The following is a 24,614-nucleotide window of genomic DNA, read 5'->3' on the forward strand; positions in this document are numbered from 1 at the left end:
GAAAACTGACATAACCTGACAGCAGCTACACACTGCATTTTAAAAAATTCATTGGGCGTCTGATCTGTGACATAAAGGATGAGGCCTACATGAAAAAGATCTGTAGTCACAAGGACGGGATCGACCGGGTCTCCGTGTTCCTGTTTGTGTGAAGCGAGATGTGAAAGAGCTTTGATAATGAACAGAGCAGAAAGCGAGACGTGCACACAGCTTACATAATTGACGAACATATTGTAAAGGAGGAAGTAGCGCTGAAACATGAGATAACCTTGGCCTTACTTCCCATAGCCTGAGCATCAGCTGATTCAGGGTAAAACCAGAGAGGGGTTGCCTGCAGCTACGCCACAGCAAAGCTCGCCTGGTGTCTGTTCCAGACATGCACCATCACCAACATAAATATTCCTTTCTGAATGCACAGGTATCAAAAAGAAATGGAAAATGTTTATTTATGCCTGACATTCAAACCTGTTTTGAAATCTGAAATATTGTTTTATGTGTAGCATCAGCAAAACATATTTTGTGTTATTATACAATAAGATATTATGTGTAAAAAAACAAACACTGATATGCCATATTTGGCATTTTAGTGCAGCAGCCTCTCTTATCCAGACTGGCTTTAGGAAATGTATACAGTGTACAACCGTTTTTTTTGTGTTTTCTTTTCAAAAAGAAAGAAATATTAATATATGAAAACAGGAGGTAGTAAACGCTGTGAACAAGTGAAGACTTATCTTTCCGCACTGCATATGCAGTTTGTTGTTATGAGTGTTGGCAAAAGACTGTGTAGGTACATAGCGTTTTTGTTTTGGTCTGGGTATTCTCTCTGCTCAGTGCTGCATTCCCACAACAATGCAGGCTCCGACACAACACAATGCTGCTATTCTTAAGACACACAGAAATAAAGCTTCGCTGCTTTCTGGCCATTTCCTGTGGTCTGGGAATGGAGAGAGAGGCAGGTTGGGAAAACTGAAATCACAAAGCACAATCAGGGACTTGATGTATCTAAACTACGAGACAAAATCCGGTGGAAAGCAACTATATAGCGAGGGTGCTGGGAACAGATTTCCCCCCATCAGCACTATAAAAATGTGGGGTTTACATTTAGAGGAAGCAGCTCACAAATACAACACAATATCCAAGTTTTGTAGCCTGATAATCAGACTAAACCGCTGTTTCGTTCCGCTTGATTACTAGTATTCAATCATTCACTTTTACTATTTCAATATCTACACAAAAAATGGAGATCTGAGCAATGATTCAGAGGTCTGGAACCAGGTTTAAGAGTTCTGTATATGAAAAACTACCATATAACCTGGCTACATTCTCACTAACAAGCATTCTTCCAGCTGTCCGGCATCCTACCAATGACTAATACAAAACAGCTTTGTATGTACAGTCTATCATTATTCCTCAAAGACAGACGCTGGCACGTCGAGGAAATACTAAAATATAGGGCTCCCAGAGACATAATGACAGACGAAAAAGAAAAGAGAAGTTGAGTTTTGGCTTTGGCTGGATGTATGTAATGTGTGAGGAGGGGGAGACTTGGGGAATGAGGTCAATAGTGACTCTTCGGCATCACAGACGGTGCAGGACTCAATGCTGATAAAATACAATGCACAATAACGTAATTAGAAGCTCCGTGAGCAAACATGCCATTTCAATCAAGGCTGGGGAAAAAATTCAGTCTGACCAAATTTCTATATACTTAATCAAATTACAGAAAGTCATAAATAAAACAGGAAATCCCTCAATGTCCCTCAACTGCATTTTGTCCTCTTGTGTATTGTCCATTTATTGAGTGCTGCGGCGACCATATTTTAATTACATGTATTAACTGGTTGATAAGACACAATTTATATTGCGACACGATAAGATATTCAGACTTACGTGTTTAAAAGCTGAACTCATGTATATCACATTTGGTGAAATGATTTCTCAATGTTTTACTGGAACAAAATCAAAAAAGCTAAAAATATATTTTTAAAAATTAGAATTTTTAATTTAACTTATTTTGAGTCATGAGAACTGTTAATTACAATACTGACATTTAGCCATAACATGATTATATAGAGATCTAATGAATGATAATTCAGGCTTATTGCCCTCCACCAGTACACAATATTCAAAACATATATATCCAACCACACTACATAATTAGGGATACAATGAATGATTTATTATCTAGTTTAAATTATTATGATGATTACTTTCTCGATTCAATAAAATAGTGACAAAATAGTGAAAAACGTTCATTACAGTTTTCAAGAGCCCAAAATGAATTCAAATGTCTAATTTTATTCAAAAGCCGAATATCTGACAACTTGACCAATCATTTTCTGACTATTAACACAATCAAAGGGGTCAAATGAAACCGAGTCATAAGATTTTAATTTTTAACTAAAGTTAATAAAGCAAATGATAATTCTAAAAGAAGACTGAAAGTATTAGTAACTCTACTATGTAATCACAAAGAACTTAATCTGAATATTGTTTGAAAGGACAGAATTTGGCCATATTTATAACTACACAGGGGATTGTGCTGCACAAAGAGCATTGCTCAATGTACCATGGACACTTAAAATCAAAGAAAAAACTGAATGCACGCACAGAAACTTTTTCCTGCGCTTACACTTTTGAGTCCTAGAAAAAATAAACACTGGCTGCACATATTACAGAACATTAAATACGCATACACTGAATAACTAAACAGTTTAAGTGTGTCTCCAAGCTACAAAGCCACTAAAAACTGACCTCAACTTATTATTGGAACCCTTAAACACAGGCTTAGTTTCTGAAAAGCTGAAACAACGTTCCATCATTCACAACTCAGTCGAGTCAAATCAATACAATTCAGCCAATTCAAGCAAGACTCAAATGTTCCAGCCAGGGAGAACGACAGACATCTCCTCTGAAATCCACGAGCACTTTATGAATGAGTCATGCATACTCGTGATGCATTTCTGCTTCTTTGTGAATTGTGAGGACGCATGACAATATTTAAGATGCAAGATAGATATGTATTCAATATATTATATGTGTGTGTGTGTGTGTGTGTGTGTGTGTGTGTGTGTGTGTGTGTGTGTGTGTGTGTGTGTGTGTGTGTGTGTGTGTGTGTGTGTGTGTGTGTGTGTGTGTGTGTGGAGGAGGAGGAGGAGGATGAGGACAGGATAATTGACTCCTTCAGTCACTGTGATCGGCTGTGAATCATCTCCAGCCATCTGACTTCCTGGAAGGCTAATTCAGCAGTTATAAACTTTTCCACATTGGGACTCACGGAGAGCCAACTGAGTTTCAGTGTTAGCACTTACAAAATATCATTTTCTGAGGCGGGAATATCATCCAAGAATCCTGTTTTTGGGCTCTACTATGCAGGGACGGTAAATGCTGTGCTTATGTTGGGAATAAACTGATATGACATTCATTGTATTTCGCTGTCATATGCGTGAGAATGTGCACTTTCACTTCAGCTTAGACAGGACTCCCATTTCTCCTAAACACACACACATGCGCACACACACACAGACACACACCCAAAAAAAAAATTGATGTGTACCCCATTAAACCAGGAAATACTTCTCATGAATAAAAATCAAACATTCATGGTGTGTTTCTTTGCTAAAGTTTGACTAGAAATCTTGGAAATAACAAAACTCTTGACCCCATCGTGCATGCTCACGGTGTACACACAAACACACACACACACACACACACAATCCATTGATGTATTGCAACTGCACAGCCAACAAGCACAAACATGTTTTAAGCGACATCCTCGTACTGCTGCAGAAAAATCGAGCCTGTAATCAAAATTTTTCCAATAACAAGAACTGGGGCGCATTGGGGTAAAGACACGCAAGTACACACACACACAGTCTCTAATTATTGTTGCTTTGGGGGAAGAAAAAGAAGAAAAAAAACACACACAGACACATGTGTGTCCCCCAAACACTTGCATGAACGCATGCACACTCGTGCAAAAACATAACCCCTTTGTATGCCTTGTGTGTGTGTTTGTAGTGAGAATCCACAGTTAAGTCCGAGATTTCAGGCTTAGCTGTTTGGGTGGCCGAGTGGTGTGTGAGTCACATCACACATACACACACAAACTGCTCAAAAACACATGTGTTATGTTGTAGAAGATCCCCATTGTTACCAGAAAAACATCTCTCTCTCTTTCTCTTCTATATTTCTGCCCTGATGTGTCTTTTCGTTCTTTATCCATCAGTCTCCTTTAGCAGATTCCTGCTGCTGTCTGCCTGCCAAATTATTTCCCACAGCTCCTCTCTTCCTCCTTCTCTTTTCCGCTCTCTCCTTTTCCCTCCCATCCCCTCCTCTCCTCTCCTCTCCCTGCAGGGCCGCTCTGGGTCAGACCTCTCTCGTGGTGTCATCAGTGTATTTCTTAGAACCCCTGGGGGAAGCGGAAGAGCTGGCGTCCGATAACATCTTAGTTAAAGACATGCAGACATGACATTGTCTGATCCATGGCTGATGTTCAAGGCTGCAGAGTCCACTACTTTTTTTTCAGTTGCATGTGAGCACATGTATGTCAAATGTTCACAGAATACAGCTGATAAGAGCTGCACCAATACATCGCAAAAAAGACTTTTCCAAGAAACTGTCCAGGACAAATTTTCTTTCAAGGAAAGATGTTTCAGACAGTTTCCAGGACAATATTGTGTTGTGATGTATAACATCCCCCCACCAAAAGATAATCTAATTATAATCATGCTGAACTAGTGTCACCCCCCCTCTTCAAGGAGAGTCCAAGATTTTTCAGTGCTAAAAATGTAAGGCAGAATTACTATTATAGTCCATGATGGTTAAATCATTTATGATATTTAAATTATTTCCGTGTGGGTGCAGTGATAATATTTTAATATATAATAATATACGTTTTATTGTGTTCATGATGAGCTTCATGTCTAAACAGGCAGATCAGAACTCCACTTGTGCTTGAAACACTGAATAAAAGAGAAGTGAAGACAGCACTAAAATATCCAACTGCCAGAAATCCAGGAAGTCTGTAGGGAAGTTAACCTTTTTCTGAAATTCAGACACATTCGTTAATGTGCGAGCCAATTAGTGATCTGCAACAGTGCTGAACCTTTAACTTATAGTTGACCTCTTGCCTAAGGTTGACAGAGTTAAACCTGTATGCGGTGGAAAACATGTACAAGCTTATCAAGTATGACTTCCCCACCCAAAAGACTTGTTTTCTATCTTTTGTGTTTCAGTGACTCAGTGTGTGACATCTGTCACATCTAAGTGACTGAATCAGCAAAGAGGGCCAAACCTCAGCCTTTACAGGTAGTAAAATATGAACCCTACAAATGTGTTACCATAATTCTTATGTGAGTCACACCTATCTGGTACTAATGTGGGCGATATGACAAAAATACAATATGATGACGAGACAGTTAGAGGTCCTGCCATTTACACTGTGGTAGAATTTCCTGTAATACCTATAGATGTTTTAGGCTATTAATTATATCAGACATTGATTTTTACAGGTATTTAATCAGTTGGATTTAGTATAAAACATACATTTATGTTAAACTATGAAGTAGTTTAACAGTTTGTCAAATATTTTAATTATTACTATCTCGAAAAATATGTATATAGCCCACCCAAGTACAGTATTTGTTAATTCAAACAGAATAGCAGCCAGGTGTGGAAGTCAAACAGTACAACTCTGTGTATACAGCAGCTTCAACAACAGATAATTGTGTCACTGAAGAGGTGGCTGTGACTGTTGGTACCAAACCGGAGCTCATTCAAGGGTTAGCCATGTAAGTCTGCTGGTCAGTGAACATTGGACGGACGGTCATCTCATGAATCGACAATGCTGCGGCTTTCTCTGAGTGCGATTCAGAGGCTTGTTGTATTGCTGTGATGAAGGCAGGCTGGCAGACGGAGAACGCCCTCACAAGTATATTTCTGACCTCTGGGAGACACTGTGTTTAGTTATTGTGATATGAAGGATTTTAGGATTTTATCTTTACCCCCACCCCTATACACACACAGCTCTACTAATCTGGTAAATTTGGTTAGAACATTTAGGAAACAGCCACAACTTCAAACCTGCTGCATCACAGTTTCTAAGTAAACAACACAGTGAGAGAGAGAACCTTTTTCTTTGAGGGAATATCCTCCTGCACACAAACCTGTATTTATCTACCCACCCACCAACAGACACACATACATGCGAACGCACAAACACACACACACACACACACACACACACACACACACACACACACACACACACACACACACACACACACACACACACACATAAATAGAAGTGAATCCTTTCCAAAACACACACACACACACCCCAAAATTACTGTTTTGATTTACTGCTACACAACACAGGGTTGTGAAAAGTGGCTGCTCCCCACTTGTTCCGGTTGTGCATCCAGCTTTATGACAGCTGACCGTGGACTGTAAGATGGACGTAGCAAAGCGTGACGTCACCCATTGGTTTGCACTGAAGCCAGTTTTGAAGCTCAGAGTTGCTGCACATTGGGGTTTTTTCAGGCCCCCGCCCACATTCTGCAAAGCCCCATCCCTACTCTGCCTCTGACCCTGATATTTTTACCCTAACCATCTCACACCTCATGCCTGAACATTACCTCACACTACCCCTAAACTTAAATCCCTTCACTCACTCCCTGTTGCATAAAGCATCAAGTTTAAAATTCTCCCTCTTACTTGCAGAGCATTGCAAGTAAGAGGCATTGTTAGGTCCACTTCACCATTACTCTTCAGCTCCCTCTCTGAGGTCAAATATAAATACATTTACTGTCTACAGCACCCCGCACAGCTGCCTTAAGACCTGTACTGATTGAGTTTCTGAGGTCACAGCATCTAAACTATGGAGTACTCCGCCCGCACCTTCACGGTCTGCTGATCCTGTGGATTCTTTTCCAAAGCTGCTAAAGACATACCTGTTTAGGCAGGTAACCTGTACGCATCAGGATGGGATCTTATGTTTATAATGTGTATTGTTATTTTTAGTTCAGTACTTTTTAATTAAGTGACTTGGTGGGTCGCCTCATCTGCTAACCCTAACCCTTCTTTTTTGTGTGTTGTATTATGCTCTTGTAAAGCGTTTAGTGACTAATGTCTATGAAAAGAGCTATAAAAATAAATTGTACTTTACTTATTTAAAACTGACCAACCTCACCAACAAAGGCAACGGGTACTAGCCAATCTGACGCAGAATAGGGCTGGTCTTTGCGGAAGGCGATGGGGGAAAAAAAAGGCAGTTGCTGCTTACAGTCAGTGCTAACTTTTCGGTTTGAGGCCAGGATCTACCAAATAAGGGGTGCAGGATGTTTTGATTTCACACTCTGGAAACACGCCCCGCAACTTTGGACCGAAGCTAAAGCTAACCTACTGGAGCAGTGTAGACTTGTGCTAAAATTAGCTAACTAACATGCCAAGTATCGTTATCAAGTAACATTAAATAATGTGTCACTGCCAGGCTTAGATTGTTATTACAAGTATCTGACATTATGGAGAGGAGTCTACTGAGAAGTAAAATCTCTTTCTTGATCTGATCTGTTAGTTATTGTACTTGACCAACTCTCACTAAAGGAGATGTCTGAGCCTGTTTCACAGCTGCAGCGCTCTCGCTCAATCCTGGACGAATCTCAAAAACTGTTGTCGCCATTTGTCACTTAGACACAAAACGATGGGCAAAAGACGCAAGTTGAAAACATTTCTAAAGTTCCCCTTTAAGTGCTGCAAACAATAGTACCGCTCACATCTTAAGTACAGTACATGATCAATATATTAGCAGGCTATATTGAGGCAGTTGAAGTAACTTTTTATTTTTATGTTTGGCTCAAAATTCAGGATATTTTTAACAAGCACTACATCTCTGTTTGTTTTTCAAACCCAGCAACACACCATGACATAAACTGGTCCACCTGAAAGACCAAACACCCAAAGACAAGAAAAGCAATCTAGTGTATACAGTCTAATGCAGTGTGGAATGCAAAGGCTTGTATATCAGCGGAGACTAAACAACCATTAAACAGACACATGGCTCAACACAGGAGGGCCAACTCCTCCCAGTAAAGACTCAACAGTTAACCTGAAAGAGTTGTACATATTTTAAGATAGGGAGGACAGATAGCTAAAAAGAGGAGTGAAAAGGAGGCTTTTTTTTTTTTTTTACGTCAAAGCAGAGAAACCATCTCTCAACAGAGGTGAGGGAGGGTAGAGAGGGGGGTTTACTACACAATTTATCCCACACTTACAATGCTGTTCTTTCATCCCATCCCAGGAGACTTAACAACCATTCACATCTGGCCTCATGTGACAACTCCAACGACTGTCCTTTACACTTGGCATCAGGTGACTCCAACGACTCATAACCACAGTCAAGAGCACTAATCAACCAAGTGGTATCAATGATCTTGATAAAGACCCCCCCACAGGTTAAATACCTGGGACCACCGGCCAGTCAGCCCCTTTGGATGAGAGGTATTTCAAGTATCTACAACCAAGAAGTCCAGTCACCCTTAATTCAACCCTCCTTGGATAACCATGACCTGGATGACAGGTATTTGGTCATCTAAACATACGACGTACATTGGTTGCTATATTGCGTCATTACCATGGTGACCACCAAAGGAGATTTGCGCCAAAATAAACACACACTTTATAAACTGCTAAAAGACACGTGTGGTGTACATCTTTGTATGCCAACTATCCTCACCGATGAGAGGCCAAAGCAGTTCAGAGTATACTTGTTGATGTGCAGGACTTTTTTTTTCTTTTAAAGAAAGAAGAAAACTTCACTCTATGGCAACAAAAGTCTGCGCCAGCACCACCGCGAGAGGCAGAGCCCTTTAAATTCAACAAGAGCACGGAAAAAATGTCATTTTAGGACGGAAGCTATGCCCACATTTAGGGATTATCTCCCATGTGGTTGCGCAAAGAAGAGTTGAGTGTTGCTAAAAAGGCACTGTGAAACAACAAGGTTCAAAAAAAAAAAAGCTGACAGGAGCTTCAGGCTTCACAACATACTCACGTTCTCCGTTATCTCGGATGGGCACCCACCGCAGCACGACGACAAACCAACAGGTTGGACTTCGCATAACGGAAATGTGTTGAGAAGCATCTAAAGTAACTCAAAATGACGTCGTCGAGGGGCAAAAGAAAGTGGACAGGGTAGGAGAAGCTGCACAAGGACAAGCCCGTCGCGTCCTCTCTCATTGTGAGCGCACACGACGGTTTCCTCTGCAAAAAAATTAAAAATAAAAATAATAGAGAAGAAGAAAAAAAACGTTCAGGCTCTAACTTAACGCGGAAAAAAAGTGGCGACTCCTCATTTCCGCTTGTCAAAAAAATGTGCCGCGGTCCAGTTGTGTCAAGACGGAGGAAATGCACAGTGTAACTTCCCACTCTGCCTCTTTGTTTCAAAATAAAAGGCTCTGAATAAAACACAAAAACCTACCTCTTGGCTCTTATTGACAATGGTGAAGTCCAGAATGTATCATGAAAGTTTTAATAAGTAATATAAAAGAAGAAAGAAAAAAACACAATCTAAAATACTATTTAAAAAAAAGTAAACTTCACTTAATTAACTTCACTCAAAAATATGTCGAAATCTCCTTGTTTCTTCACAGTCGGATGTTTGGTCTTCTTTGTGCCAAATTATGTATGAGCTGAGTTTGTTTTCACATTCATCTGCTGAAAATAGAAAGTTCCTCTGTGATCACTGAAAATCAGATTTTATGGGGTGGGCATGTGTGCATGATATGTGACATCATAACTATAATTTGGAGCCAATTCCTGGTCTAATATTAAATTTGCGACAAGTTTGATGTGGAAACTTGAAGCTTCCAGTGCACAAAAATAGCAGGACTACTTCTAAAATTAACAATATTTGTATATTTAATACGGAAGAAGGAACAGATGTAATTACAAGGATTTTAACAAGATAAATTAACATTTATCGTGAGAGAAAAACATATCAGATACAATTTATAATTCAAAGTAGAGCACATTATATATGTTTTACAACTCGTCTGAAGCAGAGCTTTAAAAAATATAAATGGGCTCTGTGAGACTTACATTATATTATTATATTGGATTATATTACTGATGCATTACATGTAAGCAGTATTTTAATATTGTGGCTAGCTAGAGCCTAGTTTACCCATTTTATATATACAGCTGAGTAGTTTAATTAACTGTATCACAAAACATTGTATTTTATGTGCTGTTAGGATTTTAAAATCTTCATCTGCAAAGTAGCTGGTGACTATAGGCCAACTGCTAAATAAATGCTGTGGAGTACAAAATATAATATTTCCCCATGAAATATAGAGGTAGGTGACTCAGCTGTGACTTACTATGGCAGATGCAGTTCATTTCTGTATAATATCTTCCATACATTGCACTACAGCATTAAGAATTGCTCATAATGTCACAGAAGAGATTTTTGCTTTCATGGAAAATATAAATTCTTTACCCAAATTGTTTCATAGAAAGGCAAATTTTATTTGACTAATCTAATGTTTGTGTAATCTAATATGTGCTCTTATGTAAACCGAGCAGAATGAGCGCTGTAAATAGACTAAGTGGAGTAAAATTCATTAAGCTTATTTAGCCCAGTTTTCTTATTATATCGCACAATTAGGGAGTGGCAGCTTAAAGGTTAGAGAAGCGAGCTTGTGACTAGAAAGTCGTCAGTTCTGTCTTCTGAGTGGAGGAAAAGAATTGAAAAGAAGTGTTGTTTGCCCCTCCCTGAGGAACCCTTGAGCAACCCTTAAACCCAACTACCCCAGTGCAGCTGCTCAGTGGCTGGCCGATCAGACTGTGCTTGTACTGGTGTTGTATAGGTGTGAATGTGTGTAGCTGTGTGAATGTGATCAGGGTGTTCCTGCTAAAAAAAACAAGGTTTCCTCTCAGTGAACCTGGATCAATAATGGTTAAGAAAATGAGTATGTGCAACACGCAGACTATATCTTTGTTAAGTGACACTTATTCTTTCTCTGCTGCAGTTAGTATTTTAACATGCATTTGTTATTTTGAAGTGACAAGACAGGAAGTAGCTCTTGAGTTTCTGCTGTGTGCAATCAGCAGCCTCATGGACAAGTACAGTGTGTGCAAGATGCCGAAACAGTCTGAACTCTACAACAAAGACTGAGAGTTTGTTCGAATGCTGCACTTTTGGTTCAGTAACTGTAATCTGCAGATGTCCGTCACTGTTTTATCAGTTTACTGTCCTACATTATATATGTCATACCATATTAATTATCTTTACAGTAATTCTGTAAACTGATGAGCCATCACAGAACAAAGTTTACCTTTTTATCGACTCAAACAAGTAGTACAACACATTATTAGCTGCCAGTACAACTCTACATAACATACAGCTCTACAATGTGAGGAGAAAATCTAAAACATCACATTCATCTGCTGTTTTTGTGCTGGTTTAAGTGATTACCATACATAACATTTTACTACAACTTCTTATGAAGAACATGAATAAATAAAACATGCAATTCATGATTAATTGACCTCCACACAACTAGAAGACTCAGATGTTCTACTTTAGGGACCCAAAGCTTTGTGGCTTCTGGCAGATTGTTAATCACCTTCATCACCTCTCCCACCAGGTGTGTAAAATAGAGGCTGACTACTGTGAAGTCAAGGGTTTGAGACCACGGTCTAAAATTGTTGCACAGTGACACCTGGTGAGACACAAGCTGTACAGCACTAAGAATGTGTCTGTTTTTATAAGGTCAGGTATCTGCCATCTGTACACGTCTCTAAAAGTAGCAGCAAAAGACCTAACCGGCCAAATATAGTAAATTCATTTTGATAGCAGAAAAATGAAATGTTCACAATGTCGTATTTACACTGTTTATTGAGTGGTTTACAGCAAATTACAGCTTAATTTGGAAACATCTTTCAAGGGTACCATATTAGGACAATGTGTTAAATAATATTGGTTAATCAAAATGATACTCATACAGTGTATAATAACATTGAAAATTGTTAATAGAGTCATTTAGTGGAAAAACAGACAAATTGATTTTTGTGCATTTAGGTTGCATTCCTCATTTTGGCACTCTGAATAAAGATACATAGTTATGATTTATATGGTTCATTTGACACATTCGCAATTTCCTTTAAATATTGTCAAAAAACAGGCTTTTTTCATCTGTACTCATAGTAAGCAACTCCTAGAGTCAGTAAAATTGGCACTAATACAACCAACATTTTAGATAATACATGTCAAAAGCATACTGCCTCGATATTTCAGTTTAAAAAAACATCAATCCCCACTGTACCAGTCTCTCCCACATTGTCGTTTCTGTCCAAGCCGAGTGTATAACCGCAATGATAGTGCTGTGCACTGATGCAGACTGAAACAAGTGAGCCATTGTCAGAAAGTGATTGCACCGAAATCAGCCTTTGGCAAGAAAGAAGGAAGGAAAGAAAGAAAAGAAACAGTCGTACAGTTAAAAAAGAAAAAAGAAAAGACAAACCCCTCCATCACTATAGTCCTGTACATGACTGTATGGTAATGATTTCAAGTGCAGTAACAAAGCTATAAAAAGGTAACATAAGGCACGTATAAAAGAAAATTGTAAATGCTATGATTGAAAATTGAAATACAGCATGAGCACTCATGTTAAAAACGGCCATTTTGCAGATTGCTGGTGTTAACTTCCAACATGGAAGAGTAAGTACTTGTATACAAACCAAGAGGTTGTTAGATGTTCACAGACAGTTTAGTCAGTAACATTCAGATTAGTCAGCTGTAACAAACAAACCAACAGGGCGATCAAATTAAGATGATTGGATTGCATAATGACGAAATTATCAGCAAACTACGACTAAAAGTGTTACGTCCTGTGAGTTCAAAGATGAACAAGCTGCTTTTATGAAATACAAGACTCAAAAGAGAACTAAGTGACACTCTTATGACACTGCATCATCTGGCTGCTGGCTAACAAAGGCTAAAAATACCAGGGTTTGTTGCTCGGAGCAAGACATCCAGCTCCCACCTCGGTCCCCAGTGACTGTGCAGGGGAGGCTCTGACATTAGCAACCACAAGGCCTCTGGGGTGAGATGTGCCCTGGTGGGAATATGGAGGAGGATCTAGACTTGTCCCCCCCTCCCCACCACACACCGCCTCTTAGAGTATTGTTCCTCTAAAAGATTAAAATGATCTTCAAAGTTAAGATGGTTTAAAGTTATCGGAAACTCAAAATGTTGAATTTCTAACTAAAAGCTGTTAATTGTCTCAATGTTATTTCTTTGTCGACAACCGTACAAACGGCTTCCCTGCTGTTACTTTAATGTTATCATGTCACTTCCTGTGTTTGAACGCTTGTCTCTGAACAGTCGTGAAATGTTTCGTCACCAGCAGGGGCAAAGCTCAGACCTCACCAAACAGGCGCATCAATCATACCAGCTGCAAGGATTTTCTGTTACTTTTACCGTTGTAAGCTTAGGTTAACGTGTCGTCATAGCAACCTGAGCTATGTTGATTTGTTTTGTGCAACATCTTTAGGATGTTATTTATGTGGCCTTCGTGATTGAATTTGCATATAACAGAAACAGACTCTTGCCATTCACAGCTTTTCTCTTTCAGCTTGCTTTTTCAGCTTTTAAGAAATTACCACCGCAGGAATATATATTTAGAGGCAAAAATATTAATATTGGCTATATAATGATAGAACGATACATTTTGCTGAATTGTAAATGTTTTTTTATATGTGCCACGGTTACTTCTCTAACTGTGTAATTACATTTTTTGTATTTGTCTTATCGCAAATGACACTCTGCAAAACAGTGGAAAAGAAGATATTTTGTGTTTTTTCATATTTGCCTGTACTGTATAGTGTATGTTAATTATTGATAAGACTAATTGATTCCCCTGTGCCAGACAAGATCTGGAATCAATCTCTCTCTTTTTTTTTTAATTATCCTATTTGATTGATGATAAAGACTGCAATTTGCAATTAAGTCATTGTTTTCTTGTCTTTCTGTTGGGTCCAGAAGGGTGCAATATTAGAAAAGGAATGATATAGCTGTGGAAAACGAAATAATCCATCTCTGTCAGTTTACTTGCTCTCAAGCCACTGCACTCTCAGTTCCTCCACCTCTCTGCCATACCAGTCATGGAGCTTGGAGAAACACCCAGTGCCAGGGGAGACAGGACTCTCCAGAGAGGCTCCTCTTCTCCTGGGTGGCACTGGTGGAGCCCGCACCCCATCGGCCCCATAACCAATCGCACTGCTGTTCCCAGAGTCTGCGCTGGCTTCCCAGGCCACCAAGGAGGACGCTCCCTCGACAAAGCCATTAGCCAAGGCCACTTGTGGTTTGCTCCATGCGACGCCGTTCTCCTTGGAACACCCAGACATGAGCTGGACCTCATCCTGGAGGTTCTTGTGAGCAGAGAAGGGGATTACCATGGGAATGGCACTTGATGATGATGATGACAAGGAAGATGACGATGATGAAGAAGAGGATGCTCCAGACCTTGATCTTAACACCTGGCCTCGCCTGGAGGACTTTTGCCTGCCCTGCAGGCTGCCTACTCCAGCCCCACCACAACCACTTCCTGCAGCTTCGTGGATCTCCTCCAGCTGCCTCTCCAGCTCCTTCACCACCAGCCTCATGTAGTCAAAGCTGGCCCTTGACAACGCTTTCACCCACGACTCCATGGCTGCCTGGTTCTCAGCAGCCATCTTGTACACCCGGGCTTTGGCACAATCAAACTTAATCGCGAAGGCGAACTCCTCGGCTGACTCACACAGCTCCACTGTGCATCCTTCAAGGACGATGACACCGATCGGTTCGCGGCTGTCGCGCTCCTCAAAGTAGAAGAGCATGTTGCCCTTAAGGACGAACCAGCGGCGGTGATAAGCCGTGTTACGCTCACCCTTTTTGAACAGGAAGCCTGTCTTGTCTGGCGGGGAGTCACAGGTGGCGTAATGCGCCACGCTGCGTTCATTCAGCTTCATTTTCACTCCGCCTCCTTTTCCACAGTGGACTCTTTATTCATCTGAAGAAAAATATAAAGACAGGTCATCCCCAAGATCTAATGGTTAGTTCATAGTCAATGACACCAAAAGCAATTCACAGCAACTTGATTCTGCTTATTAGTTGCTTTTTCTGCCTCTGTGTTAGCTGAAAGAAAAGGTGTTTGCCCTCAGTGCCACATGAATGTATTATTTCTAGTTTATTGACACAATAATCTAGTAATAATCAGGCTGTGGCATGTTTTATTGTTTTATGTTCAGTAGGCAGGTAATCTATTAGACCATCTCCTGTTACGAGGTCAGAGCACACAGTCAGGTACGAGAGATTGTTGCAGATGCTTGCCAACAGGACTTCAACCTACATCCTCTAGTCTCCTCCCACCCACAGCCACCCTGTCAGCACTGATAGCTGTGCAAACACTTTTTTGTTTGGTTTTTTTAACTTTCATTTTACCTGTCAGTACAAGAGTGCAGATATGACCTCGGGCATAGTGCTGCGCCAGGAAATACAAGTACAGAAGAAATGCTGTTTTAGGTCTGACTCACTACAAATATAGGCCAACTGAGAAAGGCTGACTTATACAACAGGGTGAAATTCTTGGGTCATTCACTGTGAAATCACATGTGCAACTGTAAACTAGGACTCAGGCCTTCCCTCTGTGTAAACAACTACTAATCCAAGACTGATGTCGCCTTTAAAAAGGAAGTATTTCAGTTAAACTCTCTAATTTAACTTATAATCTGACTAATTTGTTTGACATGTAGCTTTCACACGAAGTGCAATGCGAGTACAAATGAAACTTACAAGACAACACTCTGAAAGCAAGCTACACATGTAAAAGTATGTTTGTTTTCTCTACTTACGTGTCTTATCTCATATCCAGCTGACATCCACTCCTCTCCTCCTCCCCCTATCACATCTGGAGCTCATAACTTAACATGTCTTCATCTTCTTTTTTGTCTTTGTCACGAACTACAAATGAGAGCCCAAAAAGAAAAAAAAGTGTCAGGTTTTTATGACCAGTCCGAGTGGAAATGTGTGCTACATGTTACAGATTAGCTTGGGTTTTTTTTCCACCTCTCTGTAAGCTAATCGTATTTTGGCAGCAATGATTCAGACTCACAAGCTTTTGACACATCAGCACTTTGCTTGACATTTATCTCTGGCTACAGAAACAAATTAACAAAAAAAGAGAGAGAACCACAAATGTCTGAAAAACAAACACGTCTCTCTGTGCCAACTAGCTAAACGCATTTAGCCACTTTGATGAATACCAATGGGCATCAGCGTTTTGACTACACAGAGCCGCTGAGTATTAACGTTAGCCTCACATTTAAATGACCACGACGTTAACGAAGTAAGCGTTCATTTGTATTACCTGATAACGAAGATGCTCTCCTTCAGTCAGTCACATAATATCCTCGTTGTTTATTTTTCCCCTTTTTTTTATTTTTATATATCTCTCCCACTTCTTTCTCTTTTTTTCCCCCTTTTCTTCTTCTCTGTCACGTGACCAAATGCGGCGGGCACTTGTTGTGTTGGATGTGGTCATCTTAACCGGGCGGGTTGGTAAAGACAGCGCTGGTAGGTTGGCGTCTGGATGAGTGGTGAAATATAACAAGCGCACCCCGTCTTTGCCCTTGGAGTACGACTGCTACAGGCTGCTGGAAACACCTGCATATCTGAACCAAGGATGCTCCGTCTGATAAAGCTTATGAGGACTAACTACATTTTATTATTACGTTTTAATATTTTAAAAGTAAATTGAAGACCTACCTTTTTAATCTGGCTTTCATTTGAACTTTTATTTTATGTTTTAGGGTCAATGACGTTTGTTTTTTTGTGTCCATGTGGTTTAGTCAAATTTAAAGGGGTTAAAATGTGAGAATAAACGTATGAATAAGTTGCACACACTCTTTTTTTTGTGTGGACCCAGCATCAAATTTCTGCTTTAAATCAATTTTGAGATAATATATTAGAGGATTATAGCAAAAATGTAAAAGTGGTGTAACCATGAAAACTTTGTACCAATTAATTAAACTTGCTCAATAAACACCAAATGAACTAGTTTGGCCTGATCTTAGATTATAACTTTTTTATATTAAATTATTCCAGGTACTGGAATACAGTTGTTCAAAATAATCAATTGAATCTGGGGAATCATGTAAATCAGGAACAATTTCAATTTAAAAAAATAAAGTCATTATTTGTAGCCTATATATGCACGTAAATACACTGTAGGTGGATAAAATATTTAATATTTATCATTCTTTTGTGGTTACACCATTTGACATTTTCAGGAGCATTCAGTCTTACTTTTGAGGTGGGGGTGCATATGCCATTTCAACTGACATAAAACCAACATAAATACAAAATGTACCTTTTTAACAAACCCAATGCATGCTTTTAAGACCATTTTTAATATATTTTTGAATTCTTCATCTTGCCAACCCTGATTTGTAACTGACCCTTTAGCCTGTTCTACTACTAAGACTATTCCTTTATTCTGTTTTATCTCCTGATTGTTTTCCTCGTCATAATCCACCTTTTATGTCTGGTTTTACTTACTTATTTAGTTACTTGACTTTTTGTATGTATTTGGTGTAGTCTGAAGTTATGTCAATCAGCAATATCAGGCTATCTGGGCTCAATTGTTGAGTGTCTATAGGATCAAATGAGGGGTGCATTTTTCCAAGCTTTGTCTGAAGGGAGGCCCACAGTCTCAGAATCTGAAAACCCCTGGAATAGAATAAGTCTCCACTGCCTACTTTAGATATAGACCCTCTGGACATGTTTTATGATTAAAAAAATACTCTGCTTTGAATAATAATTTGTATCTGATATGGTTTTTCCACAAAACATTTAAATTAAAAATGATGTGTTCCTAATATTTTTCCATCTTCATATATGTTAATGGAGCGGGCAAGAAGGAACACTTTTCAATATAATGCACTGCATGCACTGTACACCACCACCTACTATGACCTATAATATACATACATATATGATCTATAATAAACAAGTAGTAGAATTATTACCTTTCAATCTGACAATGCCAACCAAAACTGAAAATGTATAAGCTTCATAAAAGTAGAGTTTATGTCAGAGCTGATGTATTGGATGCACAGTGTTTGTGCACTGAAGGCTTCAAGTTTCCACATCACACTTCTAAACTAGTTGTGATGTCACAAATCATGCTCGTACATACACTTTCCACCTTCAGTAGATGAATGTAAAAACAGACTGTGCACATATATTATTCTTCACAGTGAAGCTCAAACATCAGCGTCGTCGTCAGCTCAAAAAATTTAGCGGAGGGCTTTAAACATTTATTGTTAAACCTTGATTTCTCTTTATCACTCCTTACATTTCACTTCCAACTGAGAAGAGGTGGTTCGTGGAAGATAACCTAGCACACCTTGCAATAAATTATTCATACTTTGGAAATCCTCCAAATTGACACAGCAGAGATGCTCAAATCTTTGTGTGCCTGCAGCGAAATCCTCTACAACAGAAATATATCAGTTCCTGTCAGGAGTGATGGTGCAAAGAGTTTTTTATGTGACCTCACATTTTATAAAGAAAGCCATTTCCAGGCAAAAATGTGAGACTTTTTCTTTGGATATTCTCCAAATTGTGACACTAAAAATGTTTGATTCTTTGTGTACCTGCAGCGTGACTCCTCTAGAACAGAAATATATCAGTTCCTGTTAGGGATGATGGTACAAAGTGTTTTTATGTGATGAAAAATTTAATTAAGGAAGTAATTTCAATGTACAGAGATGCAACTTTTTCCTTGGAAAGTGTCCAAATTGCCACAGTATAAATGATAAATTCTTTGCGTACCTGCAAGTGTTATTCATTTATTTTTTATTATTTTATTTATTTATTTGACAGGTGCCCATTAATCAGCAGAACAAACTGTAAATGAGCCATCTGTTGTCCCTGTTGTCTCAGCCAACAAACAGCACGTAAGCGTTAAGGTTAAAATGGCAAAGTACAACAGGAAATGCGAAATACGTGACAGTGTGTGTGCGTGTTTGTCAGAGATGTTTTGGTAACGGGGTCAGATTAACCCGCCATGCTCCTCCCTCTCTTTGTGCACTGTGCATGTATTCTGTTGCCCTTGAGTACCCCTGAGGTGCCCGCTCCCCCTGTATAAATAAAGGTTGAATTAATTAGTACATAACCCTGCCGAGGGTGTGCAGTAATTTGATTAATCACACACTAATTTATTTATGAATGTACACTATTTAAACACAAGTAATGAATATATTAAAGCTAGATTTCCGACATGGAGTCCCTTTACAAGACGAGGCCTTGAGATTATGTAATAATGCAGGAATGAGGCACCAATGAATTACAAGTATTTTCTTCTTCAGCAATTCAGATGCTGCTACACACAGCTGCCCAGTACAACTTTAGTATTCTGGTTCTACCATTTTACATTGGCTGCAATGCTCAAGGGCGCCAAGGCAACAAGTTACAAATATACTTTTCTAATGTACATTTTTTTCTCTGCAAGTTCTTCAAAATTTGAACTCATGATCTTCCAGACTCAAGTTCACCTCTCTTCTGTCTCCAAGGCCACTATGCCACTGCCTAACTTCCATAGCATTGTCTTTCATTTTTATGGCATTGAGCTGCTGGCGGTGGCCTGTGTTATAATGTGTATGACCGTGACAAGCCACTATGAATTCATTAGATTATCTTCTGGAGACAGCTGATGGCCTTTAGCACCGCCAGTCTGCTATCTCATCATACTAATCTTCAATTAACTGATGCAGCTGCTGATGCCATTTAATGCATTTTTCTTTGTAAAAGGTTTGCATGCACTGCTTTTGGCGACTCATTTGCAAGAGAACAGTTTATGATAAAGCGTATAGATGTAAAAATCGACACTTTCTGCACTCAAAATTATTGTCCAGTCCGTAAAATATACACAGGTACGCCTACATTAAGTGCAAAGTGTTTTTTAATTCTCACAAGTTATTTTCCAACAGTTTGTGGATACACACACACAACAAAATATCACTGATAACCTTTTGAGACATTCCAATCTTCTTTGACTCTTGATTCGTCTGCAGTTTGGTCATGAATTCAGTCTCTGTGTCCAGTGAGAGAAAAAAGAGGTGGCGTTTACAAGTGTGGTGCCTCCAGTCTGAATGTGGAGAAAGGCTGTGTGCATCAAAGAAATTCTGTTGCTCTCCAGCCCACATCTGTCTTCCTTTTATTGATCCAAAATGGCCCATGAAAATTTGTCCGCATCTATCTATTAATATTCTTCCTCTTTATTTGATTACCAATGACTTCTTGGCCTAAAAAATACGGTAAAACTCAGGGTGTTTGTCAGGTTTATTGTGGCTGCTGAGGCAACCTGATGGACATCATATGAGGAAATAAGAATGATATATTTCTCAACTCTGTAGCATGGAGAGCAGAGCACCCCAACAGACAGCCTCTCCACATATGCATAGAAAAACACAGTGATGGCAGGACAAAGTGAAGAGTCAGTCATGCATTCATTCAGCCCCATGCCTCCTGTCTGATAAAGCACAACTAGGTATTTGGTTTACGCCATTTATATTCTCCACATTACATTTTCTCTCTCGCAGTACCACTCCCTCTGTAAAGATTCTTGCTATGATGATACTGAAGCACTTGTTTTTCATCCGTACAAACACTATGCTGTTGCTATATATAAATAACTCATCCTGCTTTGCCCTGCTGAAAAGCACATACCTCAAGGGAATGACAGCTTTTGTCAGAATACCTCTCAGTCATCCAACACAATATCAAAAATATCATCTCTTTAAATGTTAAAGTCTCTGTAGAAAAATGCCTGAAATATATAGATATCAAACATGTACATGTATAATTGTATACATATAAAATTTGATGCAAATTATTACTTCTTCTATGATCCTTTAAAGCTGTAACTATGCCACACTGAACTGTATCTCTGCATGTTATAGTGAAAAAAACATAGCTTGTATGGCACCATTAGAGCACATAGATTTTGATGTACAATGAACATGTCTGGACACAGATCAGTGACCACTGATCAAGTTCAAACCATCAGTCTCTCCGAAACTGCACTGTGTATGTGTAATGTGCATATGGCACATACTGTACAGATACATAATGTTATTTTCTCCTTATCTGCAGTCCAGCAGAGCAGCGTTTTGCTCAAAGGCAGACCTGTCGGGCTCCCTAGACACAAACAATTACAATTCTTAAAAGGCAAATTCTATCGGTTGAGTGGAGCTATTGATTTCCATCTGAGTACGCACAGAGCAGAAAGTCTGTGTAGACATCAATCAAATACTGGCTGACATCATTTCACCCCAACATGTACTTCTATAACTACCTTTTTGACGAGCAGAGATTCAGCAGCTTTCTAACCTTTAATTCATCTATTTCTATGTAACAAAAATATCATATCCACATGTATAAATTCATCCATCCGTATGCACTTACATACAGAGACTGCCCTTTTGTCTCTCCCCAGTCTCACAATAATAATTATTTCAGCCTTGTGAACACAACTGTGTCTGGAGGTTGTTCATTGCTCAAAATTCAAAAATATGAATTTGTCTAGAAGATCTTGTCTCCTGTTGGTCGAGAGCCATTAGCGCTTCCAAAATAAGGTTGATGTCTGGCCTCCTCCGTCTGTGATCAACCGGGGTCGATCAGCGTATGAAACAAGTGTCCCTTCCACTTGTATCTCAATGATCTCAATGGTCCCTGCAGAGGGAAGAGGAAACACATTAGTGTGAATGTCGAACAGCACAGAGAAGAGCCACTTGAAAGAGCAGTCGCAGCACTGACAGTCGCTTTTCACAGAGCTAAATAAAAGTGAAGTGTACTGAGGTACCCCCCCCCCCCCCCCCCCCCCCCCCCCACACACACACACACACACACACACACACACACAGTCATCAAAGTTAATAGGACTGAACCGTCTGGCACATTTTCCTCTATTGATTAAAAAGCCTTCCCTTCTTCCCTTTTGTGAAAACACAATCGCCTCGTGGCTCTCTTTAAATAGCTGTCATCTTTCTTTTTTTGGGGTTTCTTATTCAGTTCTGGAGTGGTTCAATGAGCAGAAGACCCCATCTGGGTCATTGTAGCTCTTACAAAGCGGATCCAGTTATCCTGAGATATTGTTTACCTTCCCTGGGTAAGGTGCAGCTGATGCCTCTAACTTTTAACAATCTGCAAAGGAGCGTGAAATTCTCAGATTAAGTTTGCTTCACCACCGAAAGCTTTCCAAGTTGCACTGAGCCATCTCACACACCCTTTGACTCTTTCTCTCACACACACACACACACACACACACACACACACACACACACACACACACACACACACACTGCTGCATGCACTCCTGCATTTTCACTCTTGTACATTACATTAAAGGCATGTGCACGTAATGTATGTATCCCTTTGACATTAAAATGTAAGCATTTCAGTGTGCACACACATTTTTGACAGGGACACACACACAAATGCCCACTCACTTTCCCACATCATGACTTTGTCTGAGTCACAGATAAAGAAGCACCAAGATGAGCCAGTATCCGTGCCTAATGTGCACCAGATTTACTTTTTAACGTTTGGCAATGTAGGTCATGACTATTTTGTATTTTTATGAACTTTTCATACAGTATCTCCATTACAGATTTAATGCCTCCGCCACGCAGCCCCACAATTATTTGGCTTTCATTTTGTTTAATGTTTTCCTCGTAACATTCTCATTTTCAATGACTATAATGAAACGTGGTCGATTTTAGGGAAACAAAAATCAAAGTAAATGATGCGTGCAGAATGGAGATGAGCAAATAGACAAGTGTGTCTCTTGGCAGACTATCACCACCGACAATTTGACAGAGAAACAACAGCTAATTAATATTCATTGGCAAAATGTGTGTCTCACTCTGACGAAGTCTGAAACAGAGTTTCATTGTATGCTGCTCACTTGCCAGGTTGGAAAATGGGAAGAAGACAATACAGCCGGGACACATGTGACTATTGTGTGTTATAAGACAACAAATGAGAGTAACGGGTTTACATTTAGAAATATAACTCTGACAAATTAAGCATTCAGATCCATGAGTTTGAGTTAATTATGTAAGCAGCAGGTTTTAATCATTTACCCCAATGAAATGAGGTGTCGCCACTAGTGACGTTAGCAGAATATGAGGTTGAGACTGAAAACACACAACCTTTAAATGGCCGAGCTACTCAGTCATTTATTAGTGGATGCATAATGAGTAGGAGTGGATTTTTTTTCCATCCCTAGAAGGTCATTTGTAATTCAAAAGGTGCGAAGTGAAGGATGCAGCAGCTCCGGGAAGAAAAAGTCTGAATTTTGATTAAACATATAAATGTGAATCCTGCCAAAGGTTATGCTATGCTAAGTGTCAGATATGTTTTAATAATAGCAACCCCACCCACATGTATACAGAGATACATGTGCACAGGGAGATTGTTATGCATACAGCTGCTGCTGAGTGGGAGTGAAGCATCATCCGAGGGGAGGTGAAAGAAATAAATTAAGAAAGAGTGAGAGTCAGAGACAGAGAGAGGGAGAGAGAGGGAGAGAGAGGGAGAGAGAGACAGAGAGAGAAAGAAAGAGAGAAAGACAGAGAGACAGAGAGAGAGAGAGAGAGAGGTGGGCTCTGAACTAGAGCTGTGAGCTGTGAGCTGTAGGGAGTAGGTCAGTGCAGTTGAGTCAGTCCTGACTCATGATGGAGGCGGTGAAGATCCACCTCCTCCCTGCCCATTACAACTCCATCCTCAAGCCTGGAGCGGTGGAGCTCAGATAGCCATTACAAAAAATGGTGGAAAAACTCCTACAAACAACTGCGGTCAGCAGCTGCATTTCTGTGTAACAGGAACCATCTCCGAACAAGTCATGGATGTTTTAAAACAATTAATTCAAACATTAAGGCTTACTTTTGCAATGAGAGCTGGTCAGTCATGCATGAATGGTTGGGTGCCATGAATACGAGCACTTTAGTGTCTTTCCTTCACTCTGCCTGTACCTCAAATATGATGTGGCTGTTAAAACTCTTTTATGGAGAATAATAACCTTAAAATATTATTTCAAATGAATCTTAAAGTCATATTATAGTACATATAGTACATCAATACACCTGATGAAGGTTGGGTAGACTGAAACATCACATATTCAGGTGTGCAGAGATTTTTTTCCAATAGGTTTCTAGTGGAAATTAAAACTTGGATATGTGTGATTTTATACTGCAGGCCACTTTTTCTGGAACCCTTTTGCACACTGAGTATATTATTATTATTTATTACACATGTTTTATTCATACAATTTTTGGTTTTTACCTGTGGATCGTAATAGATGTGTTGTGATATATGTGGCTGACTGTGGATGTAGCTGCCGTAACCAAGTAATTTCCTGAGAAGGATCAATAAAGCATCTCTCTCTCTCTACCTATTTATCTATTTATTTATGTTTTTCATACAGTGCCTCATTTGACATTACATATTGTTAAAGTGCCTCAATTCACAATCTTTGCAGCTCTAACTGGCATTAGTTGCTAACACTGGA

At 39.5% G+C, this 24,614-nt stretch overlaps 3 protein-coding genes across 6 annotated transcripts in view; all 3 read right to left on the reverse strand.

Moving 5' to 3' along the window:
• sh2b3 (SH2B adaptor protein 3) overlaps window positions 1-9,162 on the reverse strand; it is a 57,131-nt gene extending 47,969 nt beyond the window's left edge. For both annotated transcript variants that reach the window (XM_062417566.1, XM_062417567.1), the window contains exon 1: window positions 9,050-9,162. The gene's annotated coding sequence lies outside the window, so the exon portion shown is untranslated. The remainder of the gene's footprint in view (window positions 1-9,049) is intronic.
• A 2,716-nt stretch (window positions 9,163-11,878) lies between these two features.
• Window positions 11,879-16,515, reverse strand: pheta1 (PH domain containing endocytic trafficking adaptor 1). 2 transcript variants are annotated; one of them, XM_062418184.1, is made up of 3 exons: window positions 16,407-16,515; window positions 15,892-16,000; window positions 11,879-15,050 (listed from the first exon to the last, which is right to left on the reverse strand). In XM_062418184.1, exon 3 carries the CDS (start codon window positions 15,007-15,009, stop codon window positions 14,107-14,109), a length of 903 nt encoding a protein of 300 aa, XP_062274168.1. In that variant the 5' UTR covers window positions 15,010-15,050; window positions 15,892-16,000; window positions 16,407-16,515; the 3' UTR covers window positions 11,879-14,106. The 2 variants fall into 2 exon arrangements, with proteins under 2 accessions (XP_062274168.1, XP_062274169.1); XM_062418185.1 differs by lacking the exon at window positions 15,892-16,000 and having other exon boundaries at window positions 16,407-16,514.
• Window positions 16,516-19,985: 3,470 nt separating this feature from the next.
• The window catches only part of prr16 (proline rich 16), a 14,494-nt gene continuing 9,865 nt past the window's right edge, over window positions 19,986-24,614 (reverse strand). For both annotated transcript variants that reach the window (XM_062417951.1, XM_062417952.1), the window contains one exon: window positions 19,986-21,775. The gene's annotated coding sequence lies outside the window, so the exon portion shown is untranslated. The remainder of the gene's footprint in view (window positions 21,776-24,614) is intronic.

This window comes from Scomber scombrus, chromosome 4, assembly GCF_963691925.1.
Source record: "Scomber scombrus chromosome 4, fScoSco1.1, whole genome shotgun sequence".
NCBI lineage: Eukaryota > Metazoa > Chordata > Actinopteri > Scombriformes > Scombridae > Scomber > Scomber scombrus.

Bases quoted from the DNA above. Each gene is read 5' to 3' on its own strand.
- pheta1 (XM_062418184.1), bottom strand. From the start codon at position 15,009: ATGAAGCTGAATGAACGCAGCGTGGCGCATTACGCCACCTGTGACTCC.